This window comes from Rousettus aegyptiacus, unplaced genomic scaffold (genome assembly GCF_014176215.1).
Source record: "Rousettus aegyptiacus isolate mRouAeg1 unplaced genomic scaffold, mRouAeg1.p scaffold_m13_p_4, whole genome shotgun sequence".
Classification (NCBI taxonomy): Eukaryota; Metazoa; Chordata; class Mammalia; order Chiroptera; family Pteropodidae; genus Rousettus; species Rousettus aegyptiacus.
Window position 1 is genome coordinate 96,284,330 of NW_023416307.1, and position 27,966 is coordinate 96,312,295.

The 27,966-nt window shown below is 34.6% G+C and overlaps 1 protein-coding gene across 4 annotated transcripts; it reads right to left on the reverse strand.

Annotated features, from left to right (window-relative positions):
- Nucleotides 1-12: 12 nt before the first annotated feature.
- Nucleotides 13-27,966, reverse strand: LOC107521442 (phospholipid scramblase 1). 4 transcript variants are annotated; one of them, XM_016166131.2, is made up of 9 exons: nt 27,717-27,966; nt 22,094-22,119; nt 19,359-19,439; nt 15,697-15,983; nt 14,267-14,309; nt 11,437-11,657; nt 9,820-9,981; nt 3,373-3,534; nt 13-953 (listed from the first exon to the last, which is right to left on the reverse strand). In XM_016166131.2, the coding sequence occupies exons 2-9, from the start codon at nt 22,104-22,106 to the stop codon at nt 894-896; spliced, it is 1,029 nt and encodes a 342-aa protein (XP_016021617.2). In that variant the 5' UTR covers nt 22,107-22,119; nt 27,717-27,966; the 3' UTR covers nt 13-893. The 4 variants fall into 4 exon arrangements, with proteins under 4 accessions (XP_016021617.2, XP_016021611.2, XP_016021626.2 ...); XM_016166125.2 differs by having other exon boundaries at nt 27,494-27,964; XM_016166140.2 differs by lacking the exons at nt 22,094-22,119; nt 27,717-27,966 and adding an exon at nt 27,494-27,613.

Here is a 27,966-nt window from a genome sequence, read left to right on the forward strand (position 1 = left end):
AAAACAAAAATATACAAGGAAATATATAAATTTTTTTTTATTTCAGTTATTTGATTGTTGCCATAAACAATCAACTAGCCCATTACTGAAGTTTATACTCTGAAAGAATATATATATTCTATTTAATTAATAGTTGTATTATCTCATAACCACCATGTTCTCTGTGAATAATATAATACAGACACTAAACATAAGATGTGTGCATAATTACTTGAAAAATTATAACAATACTCTAGTTTTAAAGCGAGTCTTTAAATATGTCCTTCTCTGGAACAGAATCATGTTTTTTTTCCACTGAAATCTATCAAAAATTGATTTTGCCATTATGAAAATCTTATTTATAATAGCAGAATAGCATATAGAAGTTAAATATAGTTAATTTTCTGAATAAAATACATTTTACTTTTCTTGATAATATATTATATTGATTTTTTAACTTTTTTGAATATACACTTTGCAAAAAACATTAGTTGTTACCTATGAAATAAACTGAAAATAGATTTATTAAAATAATGTATAATTTCATATTAAAATCATTTTAATCAATTTTTCTATAAAAGTTGAAAATATAAGATGACAGTTCAAAGCAATTTATCAAAAAAGTTTCATGTTTAAATGTAAAAGTTCCTGTGTCCTGTCTCTGTAATACACAATGAAAAATGAAATGTATAAAATGAAAGAAAATATATAAAAACATTTATAAGTCAGTGATATAGAAAAGAAACTATAATTTTAAAAGTGAAATCATATACTTGGACTTTCAGTCATCACAGTGTAATTCACTCATGCTATAATTCATTTCAATAAAGCAAAAGAAAACTCACTGAGTTTTACTTTTACATAGTAATGATCAATATACAAACTTCACATTCTCTGAGGAGACTTTTATTAATTTACTGCCACACTCCTGTTCTCTGTTCTTGGCTTCCACTTGTTTCAAAAAACATGAAGTCCTAAATAAAAACAAAATAGAGAAATGAGTTTTCAGCAACAGATATTAATTTTCAGATGCATTAAAGCTAAGAGATATGATGAAACATAATAACATATCTGCTAAACAAGAGAATTTGACTAATATGCAGACCTGGGAAAAGTTGATAAGCTTCAACATCCATTTTAATATCAATTAAATCCTGTAATTCTATTTACTTACTAATACTTGCATGAATTAAATTAGTTCTCTGGTAATTTCTCTAAATTTCACTTTTTTTCATGTCCTTCAGAACGTTCCTCTTTCAATCTTTCTTCCTCAATTTTTTTTTACTTCTTTAGTAATATAACTTTTCTTATGACTGGAATTCCATGTACAACTTCTAGATATTTCAGGAGAATGATAGCCTTTTTAGAGTTAGAATGCCTCTTAGAATTTTTTGGCCCAGTTTTATGATTTCTCTTCCAAACATGTCCACTGTGTTCCCCAGCTTGTTTCACTCCATCATTGTCTAACTAGACCCTCTTCTTCATGACTTACATCAAATCCTATGAATTTTATCTCACACATCTATCATTTCCCTTTATCCTTTCAACAAAAATAATGTAATCATTATTTATAATTACTTGCAATTGCACTCCTGTAATTTTACCTCTCTTCAATTCATTTCTCACACAGTTACTAGGATTTATCTTTCTAAACTTTGGATTTATAACTCTTTTATTTAGACCTAGTTTAAAACTAACCAGTTAACTGAACAACTTTCGGTATCTTCCTAATATCTATAAGGAGTTGCCCAATCCTAAAAGTCCTTTAGAAGAAATCTGATCTATTCCATAGTCTTTTTCCTAATAACTCCCCTGTCAATCTCATGTCCCATTTATTGAGACACCCCAGACTGTCCTCTCTTCCCTATACACACTATATCTTTGGTTATAGTGTATAAACCTTCGGTTAAACACTTTCCTAAGGTTAAGGTTAAATTTTACTTTTTATGTGAGATAAACACTTATTGAAAACACAACTTTTAAATAGAATTTTGGTTATATTTAAAAATGTATATAGAAAATATTGAGCCTATCCCAAATTAGATAAAATAGCATAATAAATTCCAAATAGCCAGTCACCCAGATTTAATAATTATTAATATGGTCAATCTTGGTTCATCAATTGCTTCATCCTCTAAATTCTCCTGCCCTCACATCCTTTAAAAAAATGTGATATGAAATCACATTATATTAAAATATTTTAGTATGTGGCCCTAAAAAATATGGTTTCTTGTTTTGTTTTTACATAACCATATCATAATCATCATATCTTAAAAAAAAAACAATAAGTCAGAAATCATCAAATAGCCAATGTTTAAATTTCTATAAACAGCTGTAAATGTCTTTTTGTTGTTGTTAATCCTTTATTACAAGTCACACTTGTATAGAAGCATATGTGGACTTAGGTGAAAAAATTGTAAATGACTTTTTATATTGGTTTGTTCAATTCGGTATAGTCTACTAACTGCATTAAGTTGATGTCTTTTAAAACTCTCTCATTTTGATTTTACCTCATTTTGATTTTACATTTATTTGTTGAAGATTCTGGGTCCTTTTTGTTGCATATACCCTCATCTTTTAGTTTTTTTGTTTTTTTTTTTCCTAATTGCTCCCTAAATGAATGTTTCAGATATTCATGTTAGTGATTCTCAACAGCTTGAAAGCTTGGTCCCATTTCCAGGATTTTAATTTCTATTTGGTTGTAATCTTGATACAGGGAATTTGAGAAGCTAGTCAACTGTGCATCTAAGGCTGAGAACCTTGCTCTGTCCCAGGAGTCCTTGACTTTGACTGCACACTGAATCGCCACGGGAGCCATACAACTTCTGATTCTCAGCTTGTGATTTAGTTCAGCTGGGGTATGATTTGGTACTTGGGATTTCTGAAAGCTCCCTAAGTGATTTAATGAATGATAAGTTCAGAATCACTGCTCTATCCAGTGTGTTTTTTCTCAAGTGACAGTTCCATCTGAAGGCTTATTTGGATGTGTACACTTACTGCGGCTTACATTCCTGTATCAGAGGATATAATTTATAATGAATCAGGAGGAAATCTGTGTTTCACTGAGCCTTATTCCATGTAAGGCCATATTTGAAGTCTTTTAAGTACCTATTTCAATTTTTAAATAAAACTCTCAAAGACTAGGCTCTCTATTTGACACACAAAGTCCTTCTATTGCCATGTGAAAATGAGCAGACGTTTCAGAGAAAATAGTCACCTGTGAATTAGGAGTCTCAGAAGAAAATGGAATTTCAGAGCTAAGATTAAATGGGACCCCTTTAAATAAAACCTATACACTTAAAAAAGGTCATTTAAAAATGTACAACTTACTGAATCATTTCAGAATACTAGAGAAGCCATCTATACACCCGAGATTAACAAGAATTGACTTACAATGAGGAAACATGCACCAAGCATCACAGCTTTCATTTTCACATCAAGATCTAAAGGGAACTGTATCCCAAAATGATCGGCATCTGTAAATGCTTCTCTCACAAAACCAGTCCACTGTTTGGAAATCTTGCCAACCACATTTTCTTCATCCATAGATTTAATCTAAATTGGAAAAAAAATGACAGTCATAAAGAATTCTAGAAACTAATAAGAAAACTATTTCCAAAGTTGGAATAAAATGAAACAAATATACCTTTAAAATTATGTGTAGTACATAACTATGAACATTATATCACTCATCACATTTGTATAAATTCCTGTATCTATTTATAGATATATGTGAAAAAAAATCATTTCTTTGCTACAGAGAACTTATGTGAAAGTAGTTTTACTGAAATATTTAACATTTCTATTTTACATTAAGACAGACAGTAAGAAATGAATTCAATTGTTTTAAAACAAAATTTTGGTATGAAAAGATACGAATATGAAATATTTCTTTGATGAAGTTTCTAGAAGCCATCAGGAAGGTAGTAAACTAAACCCCCAAGTGGCATCTGCTTTAGAGAAGCACAAAAAAATTTACATAGGCTGAGTGTTTAAATGCAATGTGGGGGGTGGGGGGCGGCCATTACCACCCAATGTCAGTAGGAAAACATAAAGTACTAAGAGCCTGGGAAAGAAGACTGGCAGTTTTGAGTGAAGGAAAGTGTCGAAGGGAGGTGTTTGAAAAAAAAGAGCTCCAAACTAAAACTTTCCTGATTTTAGAAGTCTGTGTAAGGCAAGTCATAAAAATTGAACAGATCATAGCAGGACAAATGTACCTCACCAGGTGGGCATGTGGGGTTGAGTGTAGCCACATCCCCATGGTGTGTGCATGTATGGCTGCATCGGCCCAGGAAGAGATGTGTCCTTTTCAAATGTACACAAGGTAGCGCATGTGCTAGCAATACTCTTTAAAGCCCTAGCTCAGGTTGGGAGTAGCTAAATATATGTGGGGAAACTAAAAACAGTTTACCCATCTTATTTGGGTGTGCATGGTTCTTAACAAATTCAAAGTAAACTCTTAATATGAAAACTGTGATAGTATGGACGACTGTTCATCAATATTCGTTTACTGACTCTCCCTGCTGTAGGCCCAGTATATGTCCCTGAACATGGATAATTAGGCTTGGCCATGTCACTTGTTTGACCAATGGAACGTTGATGTGAGGTGAACAGACAACTAAAACATGGCTGAGTGTTTGGCGTGCTCTTGGTGTCCAGCAATCAGCTATGAGAATAGTATGATCCAGTTAGTTGCTCTTGCTATAGCTCCGAAATGAGCATACCGAGAGCAGGCCTGTGGCCAACTTATAGCCTAAATCAGAGCCATCTCGCTGAGCCAAGGTGTATTCATTGAGACAGAGTTGACCGATGGACCCATAGCATGAGAATAAATACCTGTTGTTGTAACCTACTGACTACTGATCTGTAGGGATATATATATATATATACATATATATATATATGTTACGTAACATTATTGTGGGAAACTAGAAGTATAAAAATTCTCTCCTGATACTTTGATACTTTAATGTTTATCTGCTAATAGCTGCTGTCATCTAAGCATTTGTAGCTAGTAATAAAACCTTACATTTTATTTTTTAATTAATTTTTTTGAAATATGCAAAATTTACAAAAGTTACAAAAGTTAACTTATCAGCTCCCATAAACCTACCACTAGACTTAAAAGATAATAGCATTCCCCTTTTTTGACTCTTATAGCAGGAAATATAAACATTCAACAAAATTAATGTGAGAAATGGAATATATAACTTTTTATAGGAAAGTTCAGAAATGTGAACATAATCTTCAGCTGAAAAGTCAACAGGGCTAGATAATTTTTATCTATTGTCTAGATAATATTTTAAAAATAGAAAATTTATGCAATGAAATGATTTCAACTTCTGGAAGAAATAAACTGTTATATTACTATTAAATTTAAATTTTACTTATTTTTAAAAATAATTGATAAAGGTATTCAGAAGGATCTAGAGGCTCATCTCATTATAGAAATGTGCAAAAACTCCAAATAGAAGATTAGCACACAGAAACTAGATAAATATCAAAAGAATATACTATAAGAAATTAAAAAATACTAGAGAATTATATAATTAAAAACATAAGAGTGTATCCATAGATGCTAAAAAGGTATTGTATTTATTTGCTAATCAGCATTTATGTAACATCTAGTATATGCATGCATGGCATAGAAATTCTTTACAAATATTAGGTAATTTTTTCCTCATGTCATTATAAGGTACGTACTACAATTACACAGAGTTTACACAAGAAAAAAACTGAAGCAAAGAGAGGTTAAGTAATCAGTCTAATATCACATATAGAAGAAGTCGTCGGGATGGATTTTAAATCCATGTTCTCTGTTCCAGAGTCTGTACTCATGACCAATATGATACGCAGACTTTTAGAATGTTAGAGATCAATTCTTAATAAAAATGTAGGCTAGGGTTCAGCAATCAATGGCTAATGGGCTATATTTAGTCTGTTTTTATAAAGGGTTTTATTAGGACACAGTCACACCCAGTATTTATGTATTGTTTTGACTTCTTTATCTACAATGTCTGAGTTGAGTAGTTGCAACATTAAGTCTAAAATGTTTTCTGTCTTGTCTTTCACATACACAAAAAGTTAATTTTGCTAATACCAGCTCTAGGAAAAATAGGAATAGAAAATACTATGAAAAATAGCAGGCAATATATTTCTAAATTATTTGAAACATTTGCTATTTTAGTTAAAACCATAAACTTGGTAGGTATTCCCACAACTGGCATTATTATTCAGCTTTGCTATAGAAGTTGCCTGGAAAAGAAAATGAGCTAATTGGTTAATAAATATTAGAAGAGCTAAAATGATTTTGTTTGCTCTGTGATTTTATAGCTAGGAAACCATGAAATATGACAAAAAAAAGCTTCTAAATGTAAGACTTGAATCCAGTCACATGACTGCATAAAAGGGAATCAAAAATGAATAACTTTTCTCAACAGTAACAATAAGTACCTAAAAATATAAATAATCTTCCTTAATAGTGATAATGCCTATAAATTAGCAATAAATTCATAAAAATTAGAGGATGTATATGAAAAAAACTATATATCCTTCACAAGATTACAAAATTAGGTAGGAATGAATAAAAAGATCACATTTCTGAGATGAGACAGGTGTAGCATCATAACTATGTTAATTAAAAAATTACAAATGTAATATAATGTGAATTGGATTCCAACATCAGAAAAATTCCATGAAATGGATTTACTGTGTATAGACAAGGAAACAACTAATAATAGCAAGAAAATACAATGAAGAAGATTAAGTGACTGCTTAGCTATGACCTGATATAGGGCATATCATTAAATCATCATAGTTAAATCATTAGGCAGTGCTGTAGAAACAAATAGTTAGATCAATGCACTAGAGGAGAGAATCTAAAAATAGACCCCATTACTTATGGGAATGTAATGTACGTTATTTTATTTTAGCAAGGAATTAATAGTGTACTTAATAAACTGTGATGACACAGTTACATAGATATTTGAATTAAAAAAAAGTGTGATTCAATTTGTACAAATAGAATTCCAAGTAAGTTAGGAATTTAATGTAAAAGAGTAAAAAATAGATAAAATGTAAGATTGGAGGGAACTTTATTATTAAGGCAAGAAAACACAAAGCTATTAAAATAGATATATTTGACTAAATGAGATCTAAATTTTCTGTTTTATATCTCTATATCTCATAAACAAAGTCCAGAAAAAAAGATATGGAAAATATTTTCAAATCAAAAGACAGATGCAGAGTTGACACTTGAACACATAAATTACATACATAAATTGACAAGGGAAGAGTAAACCCCTCGATAGATAAAACAGGCAATGGACATGGAAAGACAATTTAAAAAGAATAAATACAAGCAGCCAGTAACCCTAAAATGATGCTCAAAATCCCAAATGGTAAGGGAATTAGATATTAGAAGTAACCTTCCCCTCTCCACGTTGCTGATTTTAAATTTCATTTTTAGCTTGATGTTTATAATTTAACTGAGTTTTATCTAAGTGTTATTTCTTTTTCTTACCCAGAACTCCCTGCACTTTCTGAATCTAAGAATCCATAGCATCAAGTTGGCAAGATTCTTAGTCAATTATCTACTTGAATATTATCTCTACACATACTCTGTCTGTCCTGTTCTGTAGTCCCTCTTTGGCATACACAACAGTAGTCTATTGGAGCTTCCCATCCCTTCAATTATTTTGTCCCTTCCAATTCGTATCTCTCTCATTTATTTTCCTCCTATGGATCATCCAGCTAAGTAATTTTCTCCGCATTTGTATCTAGTGTTCAGCTCATCCGTTCCGATGAGGTTTTCTCAATGACTGTTCTTCATTTCTGGAGGTTCTATTTGGTTTATTTTCAAATCCTCTCATTCTCTAGTCTCATCCTTCCCATCATATTTCTCGTTTTGTCTCTTTAATGTTTCTTTAGGTATTTCTTATAAGATTGATTGCAGCTTGTAGTATTATATGCAGCTTGTTCCTGGTGGAGTAGTTCCTTGAGCCGTTGATAATTTTTGAATCTGCTCACATGAAGATAGGGCTTGTTCGTAGGAATAGAGGGTGCCCTTGGTGATTGATGTCCTCGTAGGCTTTTGCATTTGACTCTGTCATGTATATCACCACTTGGAATAAATTTTAATGTTTTGAAATTCCTAAACCATGGTATGAAACAGCAGTATGAATTCAGACTCTAAGTTTCAACCCTTCAGCCTTTCACTCTACAAACTTGAAATCCAATACAACTCAAGTACGAACTATTAACTTTCCACAGATCAACTATTTCTCCTCCAAGATTTTTAACTGGGCCAATGGCACTATATTCATTTAGCATCTTAATTCACAGACATCAGAATAATATCAAAATTTTCTTTTATCCTCAACAGACATCAAATCTGTAAACAATTCTACTTGGTACGTTTATTAAATGTCTCTTGAATTATTTCTTCCTTTAGAATGTGCCTCTCCCTGCTGTGTTTCTATACCCAGTTGCCATGTCCACCGACACCCAAATGGAAATTATGTTCCATAATGGTCCCTCATATTGACAATTTCTGCCTTCAAACTTCTCTTATATAGCCTGCAGAAAACATTTCAAGAGACTAGTTTCTCAATTCCCTCAAAAATGTTACTTAGAACCAATCTTGATGCACAGGAGGGAAGTTAATTTATTACATATAATATATGTTCTAAGATATCCATTTAGAATGGTTGATGGATGACTTCTAAATTCCTAAAAGAACATTTTTCTCCGACTCTTCTGGATCTTTGATAGGGATGATAATCTCTACATATAGAACTATTATTATACATAAACCTATAAAGTCTTTACACATACATAGTATACGTTCCTCTCCCACAATCCATATTCCATTTTAAGAGTGTTCATAAAGCCTCTATTAAATCACATGTGTATTCTTGGAAATGCCTGTCTCATTCATTAGATTCCTAAGTCAATGAGAGAGAAAATTTATTTTTGTATAACCAGCGTCTAACAGAGGAACTGAATATCATATGACTGATTACCAGACAGATACTATAAAAGAGTGAAGCTGGATAGTGGAAAACCTTAGGAAGTTAAAGGTGATTGGCAGAGTTCCCACATATTATCACAAGGGGGTAGCACTACTCAGGTTCAGACTTTTTGCCCCTTTTATAGAAATGTGGGTCCAATTTACCACATTTTCTGATTTTCCAAAAGAATGAGAAAATCAAGATTAACTTCGAAAATCACCAGACTTTTAACATTTGCAATTAAATAATGTGAGCTATCAGGCTAGGCCATCTGTTAGAAAACTGCTGTCATGAAATTTCTCCATATCATAGGTACACAGTTATATTGTGGTCTCTAATAATCAAATTTAATATAAAGATAAAGGAAAGACCATAGAGAAGCATTATTGGGTAATGTGTCTTACACTACTTCCTGAAAACTCTCTGCATAATTGGTCTTTTTGTAGGAACTCAAAGATATCAGACCTACTAAAGAGTGCTGAGAACACTGGCAGCCTGTGTTTCAGACTAAGGAGGGATCCACATGCTTTGGAAGTCAGATTACACTGACAAAGGTTCTACTGGAAATGGATAATATACTGTACTTCCATACAAAAACTATCACGTTTAGATGTTAGATGTTTTACTTATATTTATTTGACTATAGGGTTCTACTTTTCTTTTTTTCATTTAGCATAATGAACACTGATGTTCAATGACAGAAATTACCACCTTTTTTGACCAAAATGAAATATATGAGCACATTGTTTCCCTCTCGAGATATCAGGATATACATATATAATTCTTACATTAGGAAAGCAAAATCTATAAAGATTACCACATCTCTTACCTCAAAATCAATATCTGCACAACAACTGCATACAAGACATGGACCAACAATTTTAAGTACATCCTCTCTCCTCTCATTTTGAACAGTAAACTTTGGCAGGCAAGGGTGCCAATTCTGAGTAACATACCCTATTGGTACACCAGGAGGAGCATGGATTTCTATCTAAAAGGCAAAAGAACACATATAAGTTGTAATGACAATAATGTCTAATAATAACTCTCATTTACTAAATACTTTGTAAATGTCAGAGACTGTTCTAAGCACCACTAATTTACAACTTGTCTTCCAGGTTGGTATCATCATCCCTATTTATAGATGAAGTAACTGAAGAACAGAGAGATTCATTAACCTGTATCAGATTTCACAGATAGAAAGTAGAAGTTCTGAGCCACAAAATCGGGCATGCGATACACATAGTCTTACATTTAAGCACTGCTCCACCGGCCTCGTACATTTTGAAATTTCTATACTAATGAAAAATGTGTAAATTGTTAAGGAACTCTTTTCTCTAACTCCATTAAAAACACTGGTTTGCATGTATGGACAGAACTCTGATCATTGCCATTTTCAAATATGAGTGGCAGTGGTGCTATAATGAAAAGAAATGGGGCCGGGAAATTTGCCCGTGTTACTTAGCTGGGTGACCCAGACAGTACCTCAGTATGATCATGTGTAAAGGAAGACTTCTAGTGCTGCTGTTTAAGATAATGCTTTTCAATGTATTCTTTACCTTCAGACCATATTCCTTCAAACTCTGACTTTGCTCAAATATCCTAACTGATAGATAGATACTATCATACCTAACCAAAATGACATGGAAAACAAAATAAATAAGTATGAATAACTTCAGTTATCTTTTTAAAGGAAGTGCAGTATTACACTCCAAATATCTCTGTGCTTGAGTCTCTGGATCATGGCCTCCCAGCTACTTATGTGGAAGGACTAACCAGGCAGGGCTGGTCTCAGGCCAATAGGGATATAGGCGAAGGTCAACTTTCCTATAAAATCTCTGTATCCTGAGATTTATGTTCTCTATCAGTAGGCTGACAAGTAATATGAAACAGACAGCTGGCCATCATGGAACTAAAGGTACTCACGATTACTATATATCTACCACAGGGGACTCAAATACATTAATTTTTTTTTTTTTTTTTGAATAGGGAACCAAAAAACACAAGAGTTGAGATTTCTCAGAGCAGCTCTCTTTTAGGTTTGTTCCATAACGGGTTGGCTAAATTGTGAGATTAATATATCTGTTTTTTTTTTTTTTCATCATTCTTCTGTGTACTTGCTCCAGGAATTGTATTCTAGGATATTGTCTATGGTCATTTCAAGTAAGGGACTTGACCAAGTGCCTTATTGTCCCAGCCCTTCCTGAAGATCGAGAAGTCTGGTCTCTGAGCAGATGTGCAATCCTACCAGACAAAATTCTCAGGGACATGGGAATAACTTCTCATTGTTTTTCACCTGTCATCCTTCCTCCTATTTACTCTTGAGTATAAACCAATAGCTTGTGGACCAATTTGCCTTAAATCCCATTTTATTATATAGCTTTAGCAAAAGGGTGAAAATTCTTGTTGAACTGTTTTACAATTACCCAGAAAATTGTTCACTGACCTCCTGAAGGCAGCAGGGGCAACAACAGCTCGTACATCGTAGAGGTCTCTCCAGAGTTATGACTTCTCGGCCCATATTATCAAGAATCCTCATGGTAAAAGGTCTGGAAGCGCCACAGCAATTTCGGGTACAACAATCAGTATCCTCTGCTGCAAAGTAAATTCTCTGTCCAAGGCTGTTCTTAATTTCATATTTATTATTTGTTTCAAAGCCTATTAAGACTAAAAGCATAAAAGAGAATCATTGTGTTAAAAGATTATTGAATCTATCCTAAGATACTATAATATCCAGTTGTAACATTTTTAGATGATACTTTAAGCAACACGAGGAGAAAAAAGAAATGATTCAGAAAGAGAAAAAATGACAAAGAAGAGAGGAGGAGAGGGTGTTAAGGTATAGAGAAATTAAGAGTTCCTTTGTGAGATATAGAAAAGAAAACTCATATCTTCCTAATTCCATGTCAGAAGCAGAGACATTCTGCTGAGGGATGGTCAATGCTACAGGTGGTCACAGTCATGCTAGGTGTATACACAACACTTTGTCCATGTGTTTGGTACAGTTTTCAGATACTCAGTGAGGATGGGGATAGAGGATGATAGCTATGTTTATGCTCTATGAAATTGTATTTTAAATAAATTGGCCAGAGATTTTGTTTTATACCATATTCATGGCCTATCTTTGTGCACTATGTGAGGGAAGGTAATTAAAAAGTTGAATTTCAATGCACACATGTAAAAAGGGAGAGAGCGAAAATGAAAGGTGAATTAGAACATCATATTGGGCCTGGGGCACCCTTGTTTAGAGCAGCCATAGTTGTTCAGAAGTAGGAGATGGGTATTCAATAAAGCATAAAGGAGCTTGGTAACCAAGGCTACAACTCACAGATTATGTAGACCCCTGGCATCCTAACTGTACTCTACCTTGGAGGGTCTAATGTCTTCATCATTAGAAATAGAGTTATTCTAAATACTGACACCCACCTGCTATCTTACCACAGGTCTTTCCATATGAAATCAGCTGTTTGAAACTGCTCCTGGCCTAAAGCCAGAAAGGGCAATTTGTGGTCCCACTTGTCCATATCCTTCATTGACTTGGATCATAGGATGTCACAAGCCACCCAAATATCAAGTGACTAAAAGAAATATATGGAGACTAAAACTGCTCTCTAATATGTGTGTGGATATACTTTTATTCAGACAGAAATGTCCTTTGCAAGTTCAATCACCACGGCCTCCCTTAAGTGTCTTTGCTCTGACTCACACAAGCCCTGCACTCTGCTTCCATTAGAACCACCCTTGACCTCAACATTTGGCAGTCAAATGTTTCGTGAGAAAAAAATTAAATGGATCCATTAGATGAGATGTATCACCTAAGTGTGGCATTAAGCAGCTAAATCTCAAAAATTTTCAGCCTGCTTATCTGTAAATTGAGATAAATGTGTTTTTGCATCACCGTTTCCTTATAGTTACTTAAATAATGAAAAACAACCCATGAATTCTATGACTATGTCTTTATTGTTTACTAAGTATTTAATTGGAAAGATGTCTGTCATAGTGTCAGATTCTAAAAATTAACTAATATACATCACTTTATATTACTCAATGTTAAAATATAGACTTCAAATTTTAGACAAAAAATAATTAAAGACATACATTTTAAAAAACTGAAGAATGATAAGTGCTAAATTTGGAACTTACTTAGTATTTCAAGACTAATGAATATATATTTTACATATATAAAACATAAATCTAAAAACTATGAATAAAGTACTACATCATGTATAGAGTCTTTTGCGGGGGGTTTATAATCTGAAAATTAAATCCTCTAGAAGAAAACATTTTTAAAAATTCAGAATACAAATTACCCAACATCAAAGAACCCATTTCCAGGTAAATCTTAGTTTAAACAAAAATGAGAAATTATCAATATCTAACAATGTACATTATAAATAATCTAAAAACAATAGATAATTATACATTCTGACCAAATCTATTACCAACTAGTATAATTTATAACTTCTACTAGTAGAAATAAATTTGCAGAGAGGTGAAGAAGGATTTAATTGATATAGTTTAAAAACTAGCAGAGTTTTTCATTAACCTCTATATCTAGAAGACTGGTTTATGAATCTAGCCAGGTTCTCTTTCTTCTGGAAGGAGTTCTGAAATTTTCCTTATATATGAGGAGCATTGGACCCAAGGGGACAATCAGGCCCAAATCACAGTATAGGAGTGTCATGTTAGGAAGCCAGTCTCTAGGTCTGCTGGTTAGCATCCTCCAGCATCCAAGGTGATAATCCTCAGCCCATGGAGTAAAGGATTTACTGGGTTCATCTAAACTCCCAAGAAAAATTATTGGCAGGATTGCAGTTTTTCTAAACATACTCATCCATATTCAAAGAAATGTATTCACTTTGGAAATATACTAAGGTATCTGTACTACTACATGTGTCTCTGCACCAATCTCAAGTTTATCACAAATTGGGTAGAAAACAACCGAAGCAACAGTCGGGTAAAGTGATAAATCATTGAAATGATCTCTAGAGAAAAGGGGGAGTAGAAGTAAGTTTTGATTGGTTTTCTTCTAGTTAGGATCTATATCATGAGGACAGATGCCCAGAATAATAGTATTTTACCACTTGCTTCCTAATTTTGAGAAATAAACTGCTGATAATTATCATCATTTCATTATCATGATGAGAGACATTTGTAATAACCAGACTTAATCATTCCACATCAGTGAAAGTGTTATATTTGTAGTTGTTGATATGCCTTTTTCTGAAAAAATGACTTCTCTTTCCAGAAATATAATCAATTTAAAGAATACATACCTTCCAGAAGCTCAACTTGCTGATGAATCAATATCTGATCTATCTGTTATAGTTTAAAAAAATTAAGCTGTAAATTTTATATCTCATTTATTAAGCCAACCAAAATAACATTACAGTTCTTATATATTAAAAATGCATAGAATCAATTATCAATATATACCAAAGTATCAATATTCAATGATAGTTTATGTTACTTCTAGGTGCAACTAAAATTAATATAGTTTTAACCAAAAATATTTGCTGAATATGCTCACTATGTGGGCAAATTCAGGTCACATAAAATTGAGTTACACTAGAATCCTTATATAAATTAGAAAAAAATGTTCCTTCTAGAAAAGACATAAGACATATTAAGACCTTTTTACCCATTTAAAATGTGCTTGTAACAAATATAAATATTTCCTTTTTAAGTGTCGTTGATATCATTTGTAGTAGGTGATAACTTCCCCCAAAGGTTTTGTAAGACATTAATTAGCAAACAACAACAACAAAAATGTCTATTTAGGGTATCTCTTGGAGAGTTTGTGAATTGCTATAATTTCTCATGGCATATGCTTCCCAAGAAACTTGTGGGAAATTAAATTAGTACAGAGCATGAATGAGAAAGCGAATTCATTTAAAATTGTTGAATATCACAGTAATATTGGTTTATAGATCAAACACATAGAATTTCATATTCCTACTTTACCTACCAGATTACTAACACCAAATACAAAACCTCAAATTGCTGAGATAAACTATCATGTACTACATTAAAATTAAGGATTTCTTACTTTATTGGTAGAATTGATAACATTGGGTCTTTCAAAAGCATCATAAAAATGTAATTTTATTCATTATAATAAAAAGTGGGTTATAGTATATATAAAACATTAACTCTTTTTTTTGGTACCACTTACTAAAACTCAACAGTAAAATGAGTTGGATGTTTTTTCCAACTTCTATAAAATTACTCAGTGTTCGGATAAAAGAGCACAGATATAGAACCAAGATTCCGGAAGTAAAAAGCCATTCCCACTTCCTTAGTGTTTTAACAGTGAGAAACTTATTAACTTCTCTGTCACATCAGCTTTCTCCTCTATAAAGTAATGATAAGATTAGCACCTATATATCGTAGAGTTTCTAAAAAGATTAAAGGGATTAACATTTATATTATACTTAGAAACATAGCCTTGAAGATGGTATATTTGTTAGAGGTTATTATCATAGATTATATTCAAGATCATAGAAAATACAATTTCCTAAGACATTTGTATTTTACTTTAAAAGTAAACCTGACTTACACAAATCAGAGTACTTACTTAGCAAACAAAACTATTTTACCATTTCAGTCCTTTGTGAATATGTCATTCATTAATCACATTAAGTAAAATGCAAGCAGAGTGTTGTTATTTTTTTTTTTTAAGGATTATTTTATGTATTTAAATTACCTGACTTAAATATTCTAACCCTGGTGGACAGTCTGATGGAGGTGGTGGTGCTGGCATCCATGGTACTCCTGCAGGTCCACCTGGCTGATGGTACATGGGCTGGTGTTGAACAGGAAAGCCCACTGGGCCAGCACCTGCATAGCTAGGTTGTGGGACTGAATAGCCAGTCTGGGGGCCAAGATAGCCCACCTGAGTTCCAGGATAGGCACCCGGGGGGCCAGGGTAGCCTGTCTGTGTCCCAGAAAAGGCAACTTGGGGGCCTAGGTAGGCAGTATGTCCTGGAGGTCCTGAAATATGAACAAGTGAAATAATTTATAACTACATTGAAAAATGGAATCACTGGCTCTTTTAGGATTACCTTAGTTATCTACAAACTGAAATTTCAATTCAGAATTCCTGTTTCTATGAACCTTAAAGTTTGCTTTCATTTTTTCAGAAAAATTTTTCAATGAAATATCTGTGGGTTCATGTACAGTTCCATTAGAAGGATTAACTGAATAGAGTTGGCCCAAGCCTTACTCTTCTTATCATTCTAAACCTGAGAATGGAAAAGAAAATCAACAATAATCTAGAGTCATTTGCATAAATGTTATGGAACGTCTTCATGGAAAAGAGAGATGACATTGACTAGATGGCCCAAAATAAAGGTTTTCAGCCAGAATTTTTAGAACCAAGATCTCTGTTTAAAAAAAAAAAACAACAAAAAAAAACACGGTCATTCTGGAATTCCAACAAACAGGATCTTCTGTATGTATAGCTGGGGATGGTTTTGCCCCCTCAAGGTATATTTGGCAAGATCTGGAGATGTTTTTGGCTGTTGCAACTAGAGAGAAGGATGATACTGACATCTGGTGGATAGAGGCCAGGAGTGCTAGTAAATATCCTAAAATGTCCAGAAGGCATCCTGAAGAAAAAGAATTACTCATCCCAAAATATTATAGTGCTGCTTTTGAGAAACCCTGATATAGAGGTAAAGGCATATCATTTCTTCCAGTACTGTTAAGGTAATTTCACAACTTCCCTGAAGTTTTTAACCACAGTGTATTCTAATCCTAACGACCTCTACATGAAAAAGAAAAAAACAGAAGAAAACAAGCCAAACAAAACAGTCCATTATGACATTTAGGTGACAAATCTAAATTTCAAATTTTAGGACCTTCAGCTCTCTGTAAAAACAGTTGGAGAACCAAGGAAGGTAAGAAGTTGTAATGAGCAAAATTGTCTTAAGTATTTAATAAGCACAGTAGAGGACAAAAATATACAAGTGTATACTCTATTGTCTCCATGAATTTTGACTATAGTGAAGTTTCATAAGCTTACATATGTAGTGCACAGAGTAGCACTTCCATAAGAATGCAATATAATTTCAAAGAACTGTGTTCCACAATATTTTAACACTGAAGGCCTTGCAAAATTTAATACTTAGAATAGGCAATTTATAAATACTTTTAAATGAAACACTGATGAAAAATACATACACCATTAAAAGTAAGACTGAATAGAGACTAAAGTATATGCTAATTTCTTTTAAATACTATAGCATTGGACAGTTAAGATGACTGAGTAGGTAAACGAGTGCTGGCCCCCTCTCAGGATCACATCAAAATTACAACTAACCTATAGAACAACCATCAAGAAAAATTACATGAAATCTAGCTGATTGGAGGTCCTATAATTAAGGATATACAGAAGAGGCCACCTTGAGATTGGTAAGAGAGGCGGAGATGTGAAACGGGTTGGTCCCAACCCATGTGGAAGTTGAGAATGGGGTGGATTATCTTGGCTGCAGAGGTTCTCCCTGGGAGGAGTGAAGGGTCCCAGCTGCATAACGGACTCCTCATACCAGAGCACAGGTGCTAGGAAAAGGAGTATCCAGAATTTCTGGCTGTGAAAACCCACAGAGTTTATGGCTGACTGAGATAGAGGGCTGTAACAGTCTCAGATTTTCTTCTTAAAGAGCCAGCCTATGGACTGACTGACTAAGCTCCAACAATGAGAAAGGGACACACAGGAAAGAATCGAATTGTCTGGCTTGAGAGCGAGAGCTGGAGGAGCAGAAATGCTGGCAGAAGATATCATTCCTTTGTTGAGCCCTCCCCATTTTTGGGTTGCAGACACCCGTGCCCATCATATCTTAGTCTCCATCAACTGGGCTAACACTGACTGCCTCACCTCTGTGATTACCTGAGAACCCAACTTGTCTCCCACCCAAACTGCTTCCAGTGGTTTTTCCATAAAAATGAGCTAGCTATCTTGGCTCATTATGTGGACTTTCTTAAAATCTCTCAAAGGTTCACAAACACCAAACAAGAAGCATCTGTCCTGGTGTGTCTCATATCTCTCGCTAATGCAACTGGAATAGTGGCAGCTGGCCTTGGTTCACAGATCAGCCTGTCCCAGAATCTTGAAGCTTAGCACAGATGGATGACATCTGTAGGTCACCTTCTAGCACCACCAGACTGAGCTTGAGTATCACCTATTTCACAAATGACTCAATGAAAGGGCAGACTTGGCAGGCATCAGAGTTCTGCTCTGCAGGGTCGGCCCCAGCACAGCAGTTCCTCCACTATAGTCATGGCCAGTCCAAACAATAAAATAGCATAAGGGTCATCCTCCCCATTGATTTGCAACAGCAACCAAAGCTCAACTACAACAGGAGGGCACACACAACCCACACAAGTGGAAGACCAGGGAGACTATGTCACTAGGCACAATAGTACACGTATTACATAAAGCTACTCTACCAAGACCAGGAGACATAGCACCTATACCTAATATATAGAAGCAAACACAGGGAGGCAGCCAAAATGTGGAGACAAAGAAACATGTCCTAATGAAAGAACAGAACAAAGCTCTGGAAAAGATTACTTGGAGACAAGTAATATACCAGATGCAGAGTTTAAGATGCTGGTTATAAGGATACTCAATGATCTTAGTGAAAACTTCAGCAGATAGGACACATAAAAATAGAGATGGAAAACATACAAGAACCAACCACAAATTAAGAATGCAATAACTGTAATAAAGTATACATTGGAGGGAATTGAGGGTAAATTTGATAAAGCAGAGAATCAAATCAGCAACATGCAAGGTAAGGAAGTAGAAAACATCGAATTAGAACAGCCAAAATAATAATAATAATAAATAAAATAAATACAAATATAAGGATAGTTTAAGTGGCACTTAAAGAGAAGGTAAGGGAGACTCCAGGACCTGGTGGCCAAATTAAACATATTGGCCTCCAGCTTAAAAGCAACAGGAAGTCAATAGAGTCTGAATACTCTCTGTAATATGAAGAGATTTGTATTTTAAGCTCACCGGCTATAGTGCGAAGACTAGACTATAGGCAACCCACTGAGTATTTTATTTAATATGTATACTTTGTGATTTAAGTTATATGCAGCTTTATATTTCATTGGCTAAATATAAACTCACTATGATTTTTATTAACTCTATACCATTACTATCCTGTATAAGTATTATTCAATGATATTTATGATAATATATAGCCAATACCACAAATCAAGAACTAGCTTCCAGATTCATCATCGCACTTACGACAAAATGCACTATTGCAATAAATAGACAGACAGAAACACACCCTTTGGGAAATATCAGTAATTGATTAATTTTGGTTTTTATTTTTTAAACAAATATTTTACCTTGGAATGCTGCTGGAGGATTTTGAGGAGGATACCCAGCTGGTAAATTTGTTCTTGAGTGAGGAGCATTAATTTGCACACCTGTAACCCAAGAAGAGGTAAACATATATCTGCTTCAATAAAACATGTTAGGAAGAAAAATACAATGTCTATAGATAAGTTTTATTTGTATGATCTTGTGCTATATTGAAAATGAGTTCTTCACTTAACAAAAGCTATGCCTGTTATCAGAGTTATTTTGCAGTAGAATTCTGTTTCAAACAAATTCCCTTTTAGATATCATAAGAGGGTTGAGTTACTGGGGTTGATTTAATTTCTAATTTTCAAATATGCCTGATGAGTGTTCACTTCCATACTTTGATTTTGTTGGTTTTAGAAAAAATATTATTCTAAAACCACTACAGACTGTGAGAAAAAGATAAATAAAACTAGGTAGATGTGAGTATGGTAATAGAAGGATTATGGATGATTTTAAAGATATCTATAATCATTGCTATAGGGATTTTTTAAATGTTTAAAATAATGTATCTATTTCTGTATTTAAATATCCTTTTTATGCTTGCTCTGGAACTAAGAAATTCCAATATATGACTGATTTTGATTTTGACTATACAAATCATAACTGACTTAACTACAATAAACACATTAAACATTGTTATCTACTAATCGACGTGCCTAAAATAATCTTAATATATCTACAAATGGTTCAGCTCTCTAGTTCTTTATATTTGTGTTTCTCTAGTCATTCATTTAGCAGCCAGACAATAAATATTTACTGAGAATCTCCTGTATCACCCATAAGTTAGGCTCTGGGGCTACACTGGTTCTGCTTTCATGGAATTTTTGGTCCAGTGGACACCACACTTATAACATGTTCTCTTCTCTTTCCTTATGACTTACTAACTGTAAATTCAAAATTTTCTTTTTGAATTATGGAGACATGGCATTAATATGGAAGAAAAAGTTGGTCAGACTTTCCATGTGATACTTTTCCTGTATGCTTCTCTTTCATGAACCTTCAAAGATCACTCAACACGTGTGGTTTTGGCAGGAAGGCTGGACTGTGGGCCCCCTTTCTCCTCCGTTTAATTGGCTTCATCATAATGTCAGGAGAGTGGAGTCCCTGGAGACTATCCAGAATCAGGGTACAGAGAATCCTCTACTTCCATGATGGCTTTTCTCTGAACAGATACTGCAAGATACCCTGATTTTATCACAGATCTCTGAAATACCACAAGCCATTCCATCCCAACTATTCCTTCTGTTTCTCAGCTTCAGTTGAGTGGCCTAGGTCCTAGTTCTCTAGTTCTCTAGTTCTCAAGGCTCTGCCACAGCCTCCGCCCCCAACCTGTGTTGAATATGACAGAATCATATTCAAGATCTCAAGACAATACATTTCAAATTTGACATAAAGACGTACCCTTAAATGATATATGTCACATTTCGGAACTTCTGAATAGGTATCATTGTTTAAATAATAGTAAACACACATATGTCCATGACCTGACAGATTTAAGAAATTAGAAGCATGTCTGGGGTTTTGGTACCAGAGCAATGATCAAGGTGTCAGAAATTTTCAGTGGAAATTCATACAAAGAGAAAATACGTGAATTGGCCAATGGTCAGGTAGAACAAATAGCATATAATTTATGGATGCATTTGTGAAATGAAACAAAATAATTTATAAAACTATAGGACTGTCACATTGTGGTAAAGCTATTTAATTTATATTTATATACATATATGCATTGCATTTTAATTTATGCATACATATACCCACAATTTATATATACAAAATGGAAGAGTTAAAAGGTAACAATGACTATGGCCAAAAGAATGTTTCTTTTCTCAAGTTATTTGAAGCATCCTAAAGCTTAGAGCAAGAAAAACAGCTATATAATACTATAATACTATATAAATTTACATTTAAAAGGCTTTGAGTTTTGAAAAGAAAATTAAATTAAGAAAGCAAACATTAAGAGAAGATCATGAAACTTCCTGAAGAAAAGCCAAGGTTTCTGGTCCTAATAAATGATATTATATGTAGCAAGGCTGACTCCGTAGTGAGAAATAAATATCTTTGGCTATCTAAACAAAGATAAACAGATTATAAATCCTTTCAGAAAACACAATTTTATTTTTCATATTTTCCTCCATATGTATTGTTTTTCTCTCCAAAATCTCAGAGTTTTAAACAGAGAAAGTATTTTATTATATGCTTTATCATACTCAATTTATTTAGAATTTTCTTGAATAAAAGAAAAGCCAGAACATAATGATCAGTACTTAGTTAAAATTATTAACATGTGCATGTTACGAAATATATGTCAAGGGTGTATCTGAGTATTTTATTACAATGAATTGACATATTAAATTTATTATGTTAATTCATATGATTTGAGTATTCTATGTATATGAAATGCACATAGAAAAGGGAAAACTGATCTGGGTGGATATAGTATAAATTATACAACATATTTTCTAGTAAGCCTAAAATTTCTTAGGTTTATCAAAGGCTTTATTTTTTAAGGAAAATTTAGTGATAGTGAATATTTGCAAATATTTTCTCTATAGTCAAAACACTGACCTAGACTTTGGATTCTGGATCATAAACAACACAAGCAAATTATGTCCATTCAGAGACTGAATAAAACATATGACAAATAACATTAACAACAGATTTAACATTATACTAGAAAAGTAAATACTTAATTTACTTAATTTAACTGACTTACTTTGTTTGTCCATGACTTAAAGAGTTCTGAAAAAGAAAATCTGATATTAATACCTTGTCAACAATTTTGTTGGTCATATATGACTGCTGTAATAAGATATTCTGAAACCATACATATATATAAGATATTTCCTTATTTTCTAGTTTACCAGAATCTGTAAATTTGTTTTGTTTTGTTTTGTTTTGTTTTCTGTAGAAGTAACCAAACACAAAGTTTTGGTTTTGTCCTGATCCATTCCCCATCGCTATGTTTCTAATTAGGACTTCAGAAGTTGTGGGCCAGCCCATGTGGTGGACAGCTTGAGGCTGGGCCCCAGGCATGGTTCAGCATAAGAAGGAAAAAGGTTACCTATAAGGTCACATTTCTGCAAATATCTCTGGATATTTTGTGTCCTATGGACATGTTATGCCCAGCTTGAACAGTAAATCTGAAAAGGCCTGACCCTTTGTTTTATGCTTTAAGATATGCTTTTAGCCAGAGAACCCACTCTCAGGGGTTGTCATAGTTGTAGTACCATGACAATCCAACCAAAACTTTGTGTTTGGTTACTTCTACAGAAAACACAACACAACAAAACAAAACAAAACAAAACAAAAAATTATTGTACTCAGTACTTCAGCTCTCCAGTGCCTTGATCCCATCCTACTCTTTTCTACTACTATCCAGTCACTACTTTCCCTATCTCTCCACTTTACATTCCAACCCCCTGTATGCCTGTTAATTACAATTAACACATGAGGCAAAAACTCTGTTACTTAATTGTTTTATCTTGCACTCATACACTAACATAAATCAGTCCTGCATTGCACTGACCCTCTCCAGTCTTGGCTGCCACTTTATTAAATCCTCCTACTATGTTGTCTTAAATGGTAAATAAAAGTTAACTGATCCCTCCATATCCATGATCAAAGACTATATGTTAAAAGTAATACCTATTACCTTAAAATATGCTAAGAGTATTTTAACAGATCTATAAAGTTAAAAGACTAAAGTTCTGGAGTACGTATAGGTAGTATTCCTTAATTAACATGCTGGACTGGACATTTCTAAAGTTGTTATTTATTCCCTGTTGCTTATAGGGCACTATTCTTTAATATGATTAGTTTAAAAAATATTCTATGGCCTTTAACCAATTTAACAGCAATTTTAAGTGACTATTGTTTCCATCATTCTCCCCTTGTCTACAATGTCAGAAAGGCACTCATTTTAAGGACAAATCCTGAATAATACTTACAGGAGGAACACAGGGAAGTCCTCCCTCCCCTGTGTGCGTGTGTGTGTGTGTGTGTGTGTGTGTGTGTGTAACTTTAAAATTATTAAAAGAAAACTTTTTTTACGTAAAACAATTAAATAATTTTAATTAGAAGATTTTTTTTTCTGACATTTATTTGTTTGAATCTGAGAAGTCCAGTGTCAATCAGAAAGAAAGATGTGCCAGAAAAATTCTTGCTGTATATCACATTAGGAACAGGTGGAGGCTCTTAAGCAATGGAGTGCCATAAGTTCCCAAGTCCTTGCCAAATAAGTACCAACTATGAATACAGGAGTATTTACCTTTCATGGGGTCAGAGATCATTCCCTCTTTGCACAGAAAGCCAAGGAAGAGAAAATTAACAGACCCCAAAACAGAGCTCATTTGTTCATATTTGCTCTTTTCTCTCCTACTTGGTTACGTTATTTTGAGTCTTAAAACATAGGTTTGTGAGGATGAATATTTGCTAGGAAAATTACTGCAGAACAAAACCTAAGTCCTCACTCTCTTGTAGGTTTTAGAATTTTTGCTATTACATAGTATCTCAAGCATGAAAACAGGAAGCTCTGGTGCAAAATGTTAAGTGACAGTTGTACCTGTATGTGTGCCAGGTAGAACAAAGTACTTGTAGATTGAAGATTTCCACCATGTTCATCCTTGTCCACTCTCATTTGCTGTTTTAAGAATCTTTTGATTTTCTCATACTTAATGGGTCTAAGACATAATGTCACTTGGTTTTGGAAATGACTGAGCTGAGGCTTGGGTGAATTAATTGCTTAATTAATTAACATGATAACTTTTAAATAATGCCTCCCACTACTCCTATAAGAAACAAATCCCAAAAAGAATTCAAGAAAGAGAAAATCATATTTATCCCATACTAAAAGAAAGGAAGTCTCTAATAAAGTCATATTATATATCGTACCACTGGAATCTAACTTACTTCAGGACAAATACAAAACTGTAAGTTATAATCCAATTATTACACACTTTTTCCTACTCTGTTAAGTGAGAGGTTCTGAGGAGATTAAGATATCATATACTGTATTCATATGAGTATATCTCTTTTAAAGTTATTCAGTCAGATATCAAAAGGCCCATTGCTGCTCTGGAAAATTAATTATAAACTTCTACCACGAGGGATATCTGTTATGGTTCCACAATTCATATTACAGTGAAACCCTTTAACCATCTCTTGGGGTCCTAGAATTTCTATCTCATTGCTTTCAAAAAGTATTGTAAAATCTGGAATCCAAGGGGGAAGCATCGCTCATTTTGAAAAATCCTGAAACTACCTGTCTACAAACTAGGCAAAACTAGATTTGATTATTTATCCAAATTTATTTAATTGCTTAAGAATACAGTAGTTAACTTTTTTCATCAGATGGGGATATATGTTCTAAATTACTTTAGCAAAATGTTACTGCTCTAAAAACATCACAGAATTCTATACCTCTAATTTCCTATGAATAAATGAGAATGAGACAGTAGGTTAGGAAGAGGGGAGAGAAACTGGGCACAGGAAATAGAGAACCTAACACTTGCTGAGGTAAGTCACAGATAAAATCATTTCCATGTTGTTCAGCTTATGTTTATAAGTAAATTTTGTACATTTACAAAGCTTTAATTAACATCTAAGAACAAAAATATTTGTCAAACTGTGGTTTGGTAAAAGATGAGCGGAACAAAAACAAATGAGTTTACCTATATAAGTGGGCCAATGTGTTGTTGAACATTTGAGTACATCAGTCCACCATATGTGCAAGGTATAGGAAGTGAGGTCATTGAGGCCAATTTATAAATGCCAAGTATCTGGTACCAGGGAGTCTTCCTTAAAAAAGCCACTACTATATTTTATGTTCAAGAAAAAAATATGTATATTCAGAACCACTTTGGGATAGCATTTTATAATAAACCATGAAGAAAAAAGTAGATATTAAATAAACTGGGACCAACTGAGAGTTAAGTGTTCTACAATGATAATAGTAAACCAAAAAGACAAAAGAAACAAAAGTTAAACTTTACGTCATAACTCCTAGCTTGGTTGCTTTATTCATCCTGAAAAGCCTTTCTCAGAGCTCCCTTATAAATAAACTATGCCCAGAGAGTGAATGGTTACTTAATGTTATACTGCTCACTAACTAGCTGAATTAAAATGATTTGTGATTCATGTCATTTGTATTTATGTCTTTGATTCGTTGAAAAAAACTCTCATATTGTCAAGTTTCAGTAAAATTTGTTAAAAGACTATCTGTATAGTATCTTTCTTATGAATTTCAAATCTACTCATGGCCTTTTTGTTTTTACCAGGACAGGCAAGAGTTTTTGTAAGTACTTACTAAATTCAAAATTTGGAAAATGAAAAAGCATAATTATTAGTACTGGTGAACTACAGTACTTTGGCTTTTTCAATTTAACACAATTTAAGAAAGTGCAATAGTGTGTGTGTATACAACATACATAAATGCACATGAATAAATATGTATATAAATATTCACTTAATATAGAACTCGTGTTTTTTTCAAAGAATATTGACTGAAGGCATAGAGCACGTAAGCCACTATAACAATCACTAGAACGAAATGACAGACAATATGTTATTAAAAATACCCTAAGTGCTATAAATGAATATAATGGTGTTATAATAGTTATTGGGGCACTAATTGATGGGAGAGGGGGAGTTGTCAAGAAAGACAGATCTGAGAGCTGAAGGAAGCCTCAAATTAACCAGGCCATTGAGGTGTGGGAGAGGTAAGATATTATAGACAGAGGGCATTGTATAGGTAGAAGTTTTGAAGCTGGAGAGAGCTTATTTCATTCAAGGGAACATAGGGTCTGTGTTACAGACCAAAGACAGAGAGAGATCATTAGACTTGAGGATGGAGAGGTGTACAGGAGACAGACAGTTCATACATGTTTAATGTCTCTCTAGCTGCACTCTAAGCTCTCAAGGGCCAGAGCAGGGCTTGTCTTGTCCAGAATAAGGCACTTTATTGATGCTTGTTGATTCAACAATGTATGTACAGTATTATTTCATTCCTCTCAGGAAGAAATAAACAGCTCCTTTACGGAAGTGAAGGCTGCTTAATCTGTAGCTATTTCACATGGCACTTTTCTATCCAACTGCATAAATCCAATCATTTCAAAAAATCTCTTGTGTCTGGTCAGTGTCCAAAGTCCTACAAGTGTTATAGTCATCAGAGTGGTATTAAGAGAAACTTCTGCTGTTAACAAAAGTTCAAGGGAGAAAGAGAGGACCCCAATTCGCCTGCTACTTCACACTAGGCTAGCAACACTTGTATAGTACTAACCATGTACCTACCATTGCTAAACTAGGAGAAACTAGGTTTCCTGTCTTTTCCTGGAACTGGGAAGTGACCATGCCAGGGCTTCCGGAAAGAAATGTATAAGTATAAATAAAACAACATGAGAACCGGATAGTAAGCCCGGAGAAGTAGGGACTTTGTCAAATATAATACTCCAAATCTTGTAATTCTTTTAATAGTTACACAATTTAAGAGATGAGGTAAGGAAGGAACGTATATGAAAAACTGGCATGGAGTCCCTAGATATTAAATAGTAGAAACAGGATTAAAGCCAGGCAGGCAGACTCGTGAGATAATGGGCTTTGTCTCTATGCTACAAACCGCCTCTATTTTCTCAATTCTTCCTGTGTTCCAGCAGGCCTAGCATAGTTTTGGGCTTCAGCCATATTCTTAATTAATATTTACTGTTAAATGACAGCTAGCAGGCTCTCTTAATCGACCCTTCTAACACTGCCAATATGCTGGCAGATACTTCTGAGCCCAGGCTCTTTTTCCCTGATTCAAGGTTGCTGTGTGTGTTGTGAAGAGATGTACGAAGGTAAGCCAAGCCAGTAAGGCGGTTATAAGCCAAGAAACACCTGTCATTGGCAGAGTTCCTACTGGGGTCCCTCCGAATTCCCTTGCTCCATTTCTGGGACGGCTTCCCGAGGCCGCTGGGAACCCAGCCCCCCAGCATCTCCGCCAGTTACCCCGCAACCTCAACGCAAGCACATCCCACCAGCCCTCGTGCCTCTCCCGCATAAGTCGCCCCGGAGCCCCGCGCCAGGCCTGGGAGCCGCGCCGCGCCCCCGCTGCTGTTAACTCGGAACGCCGCCTGCCCACCTGTGGCTGCTGCTGCCGCTCGGAAGCCGCGCCGGAGACGAGATCCGGTAACCCTGGCGCCGGGCGGTTGCTCGCCTCCCGTTGGCTCCTTGGTGGCCCAGCGCAGCTCGTTACGTAACCTTCTCTAAAGTCACCAGGAAGGGCCTCCAAGAGACCCTAGCGCGGAAATCGTGGCTCTCGGTTTCGTTTCCTGGATCCTATGTATACCGAAGGGCTCGCCTACCTGGTCCTCGCTCGGGCGCCTGCGGCCCCGCGTGGTTGAGGAGGGTGGGGACAGAGCTGCCGGCGAGACGGCCCTCCGAGTGTGGCGCGGAGGTGGCTGCCTCGACCCGTTTCCTGCTCTGCGTAGAGAATCCGAAAACGTTGGTTGTGCGGCTAAGGGCAACCAGGAACTGGGACGTCAACTCTGGGTGTAACTTGGAAAGCCTTTATCGCGGGGGATTTTCTGCCTCCAGGGTGGGGCTGAAGGCACC

Excerpts from the sequence above, each read along its gene's own strand:
- LOC107521442 (XM_016166131.2), bottom strand. Across the intron at positions 9,982-11,436 it reads GCCCCTGCTGCCTTCAGGAG|ATAGAAATCCATGCTCCTCC; the intron begins GTCAGTGAACAA and ends TTTGCCTTTTAG. Across the intron at positions 3,535-9,819 it reads GTGCAGATATTGATTTTGAG|ATTAAATCTATGGATGAAGA; the intron begins GTAAGAGATGTG and ends TTTCCAATTTAG.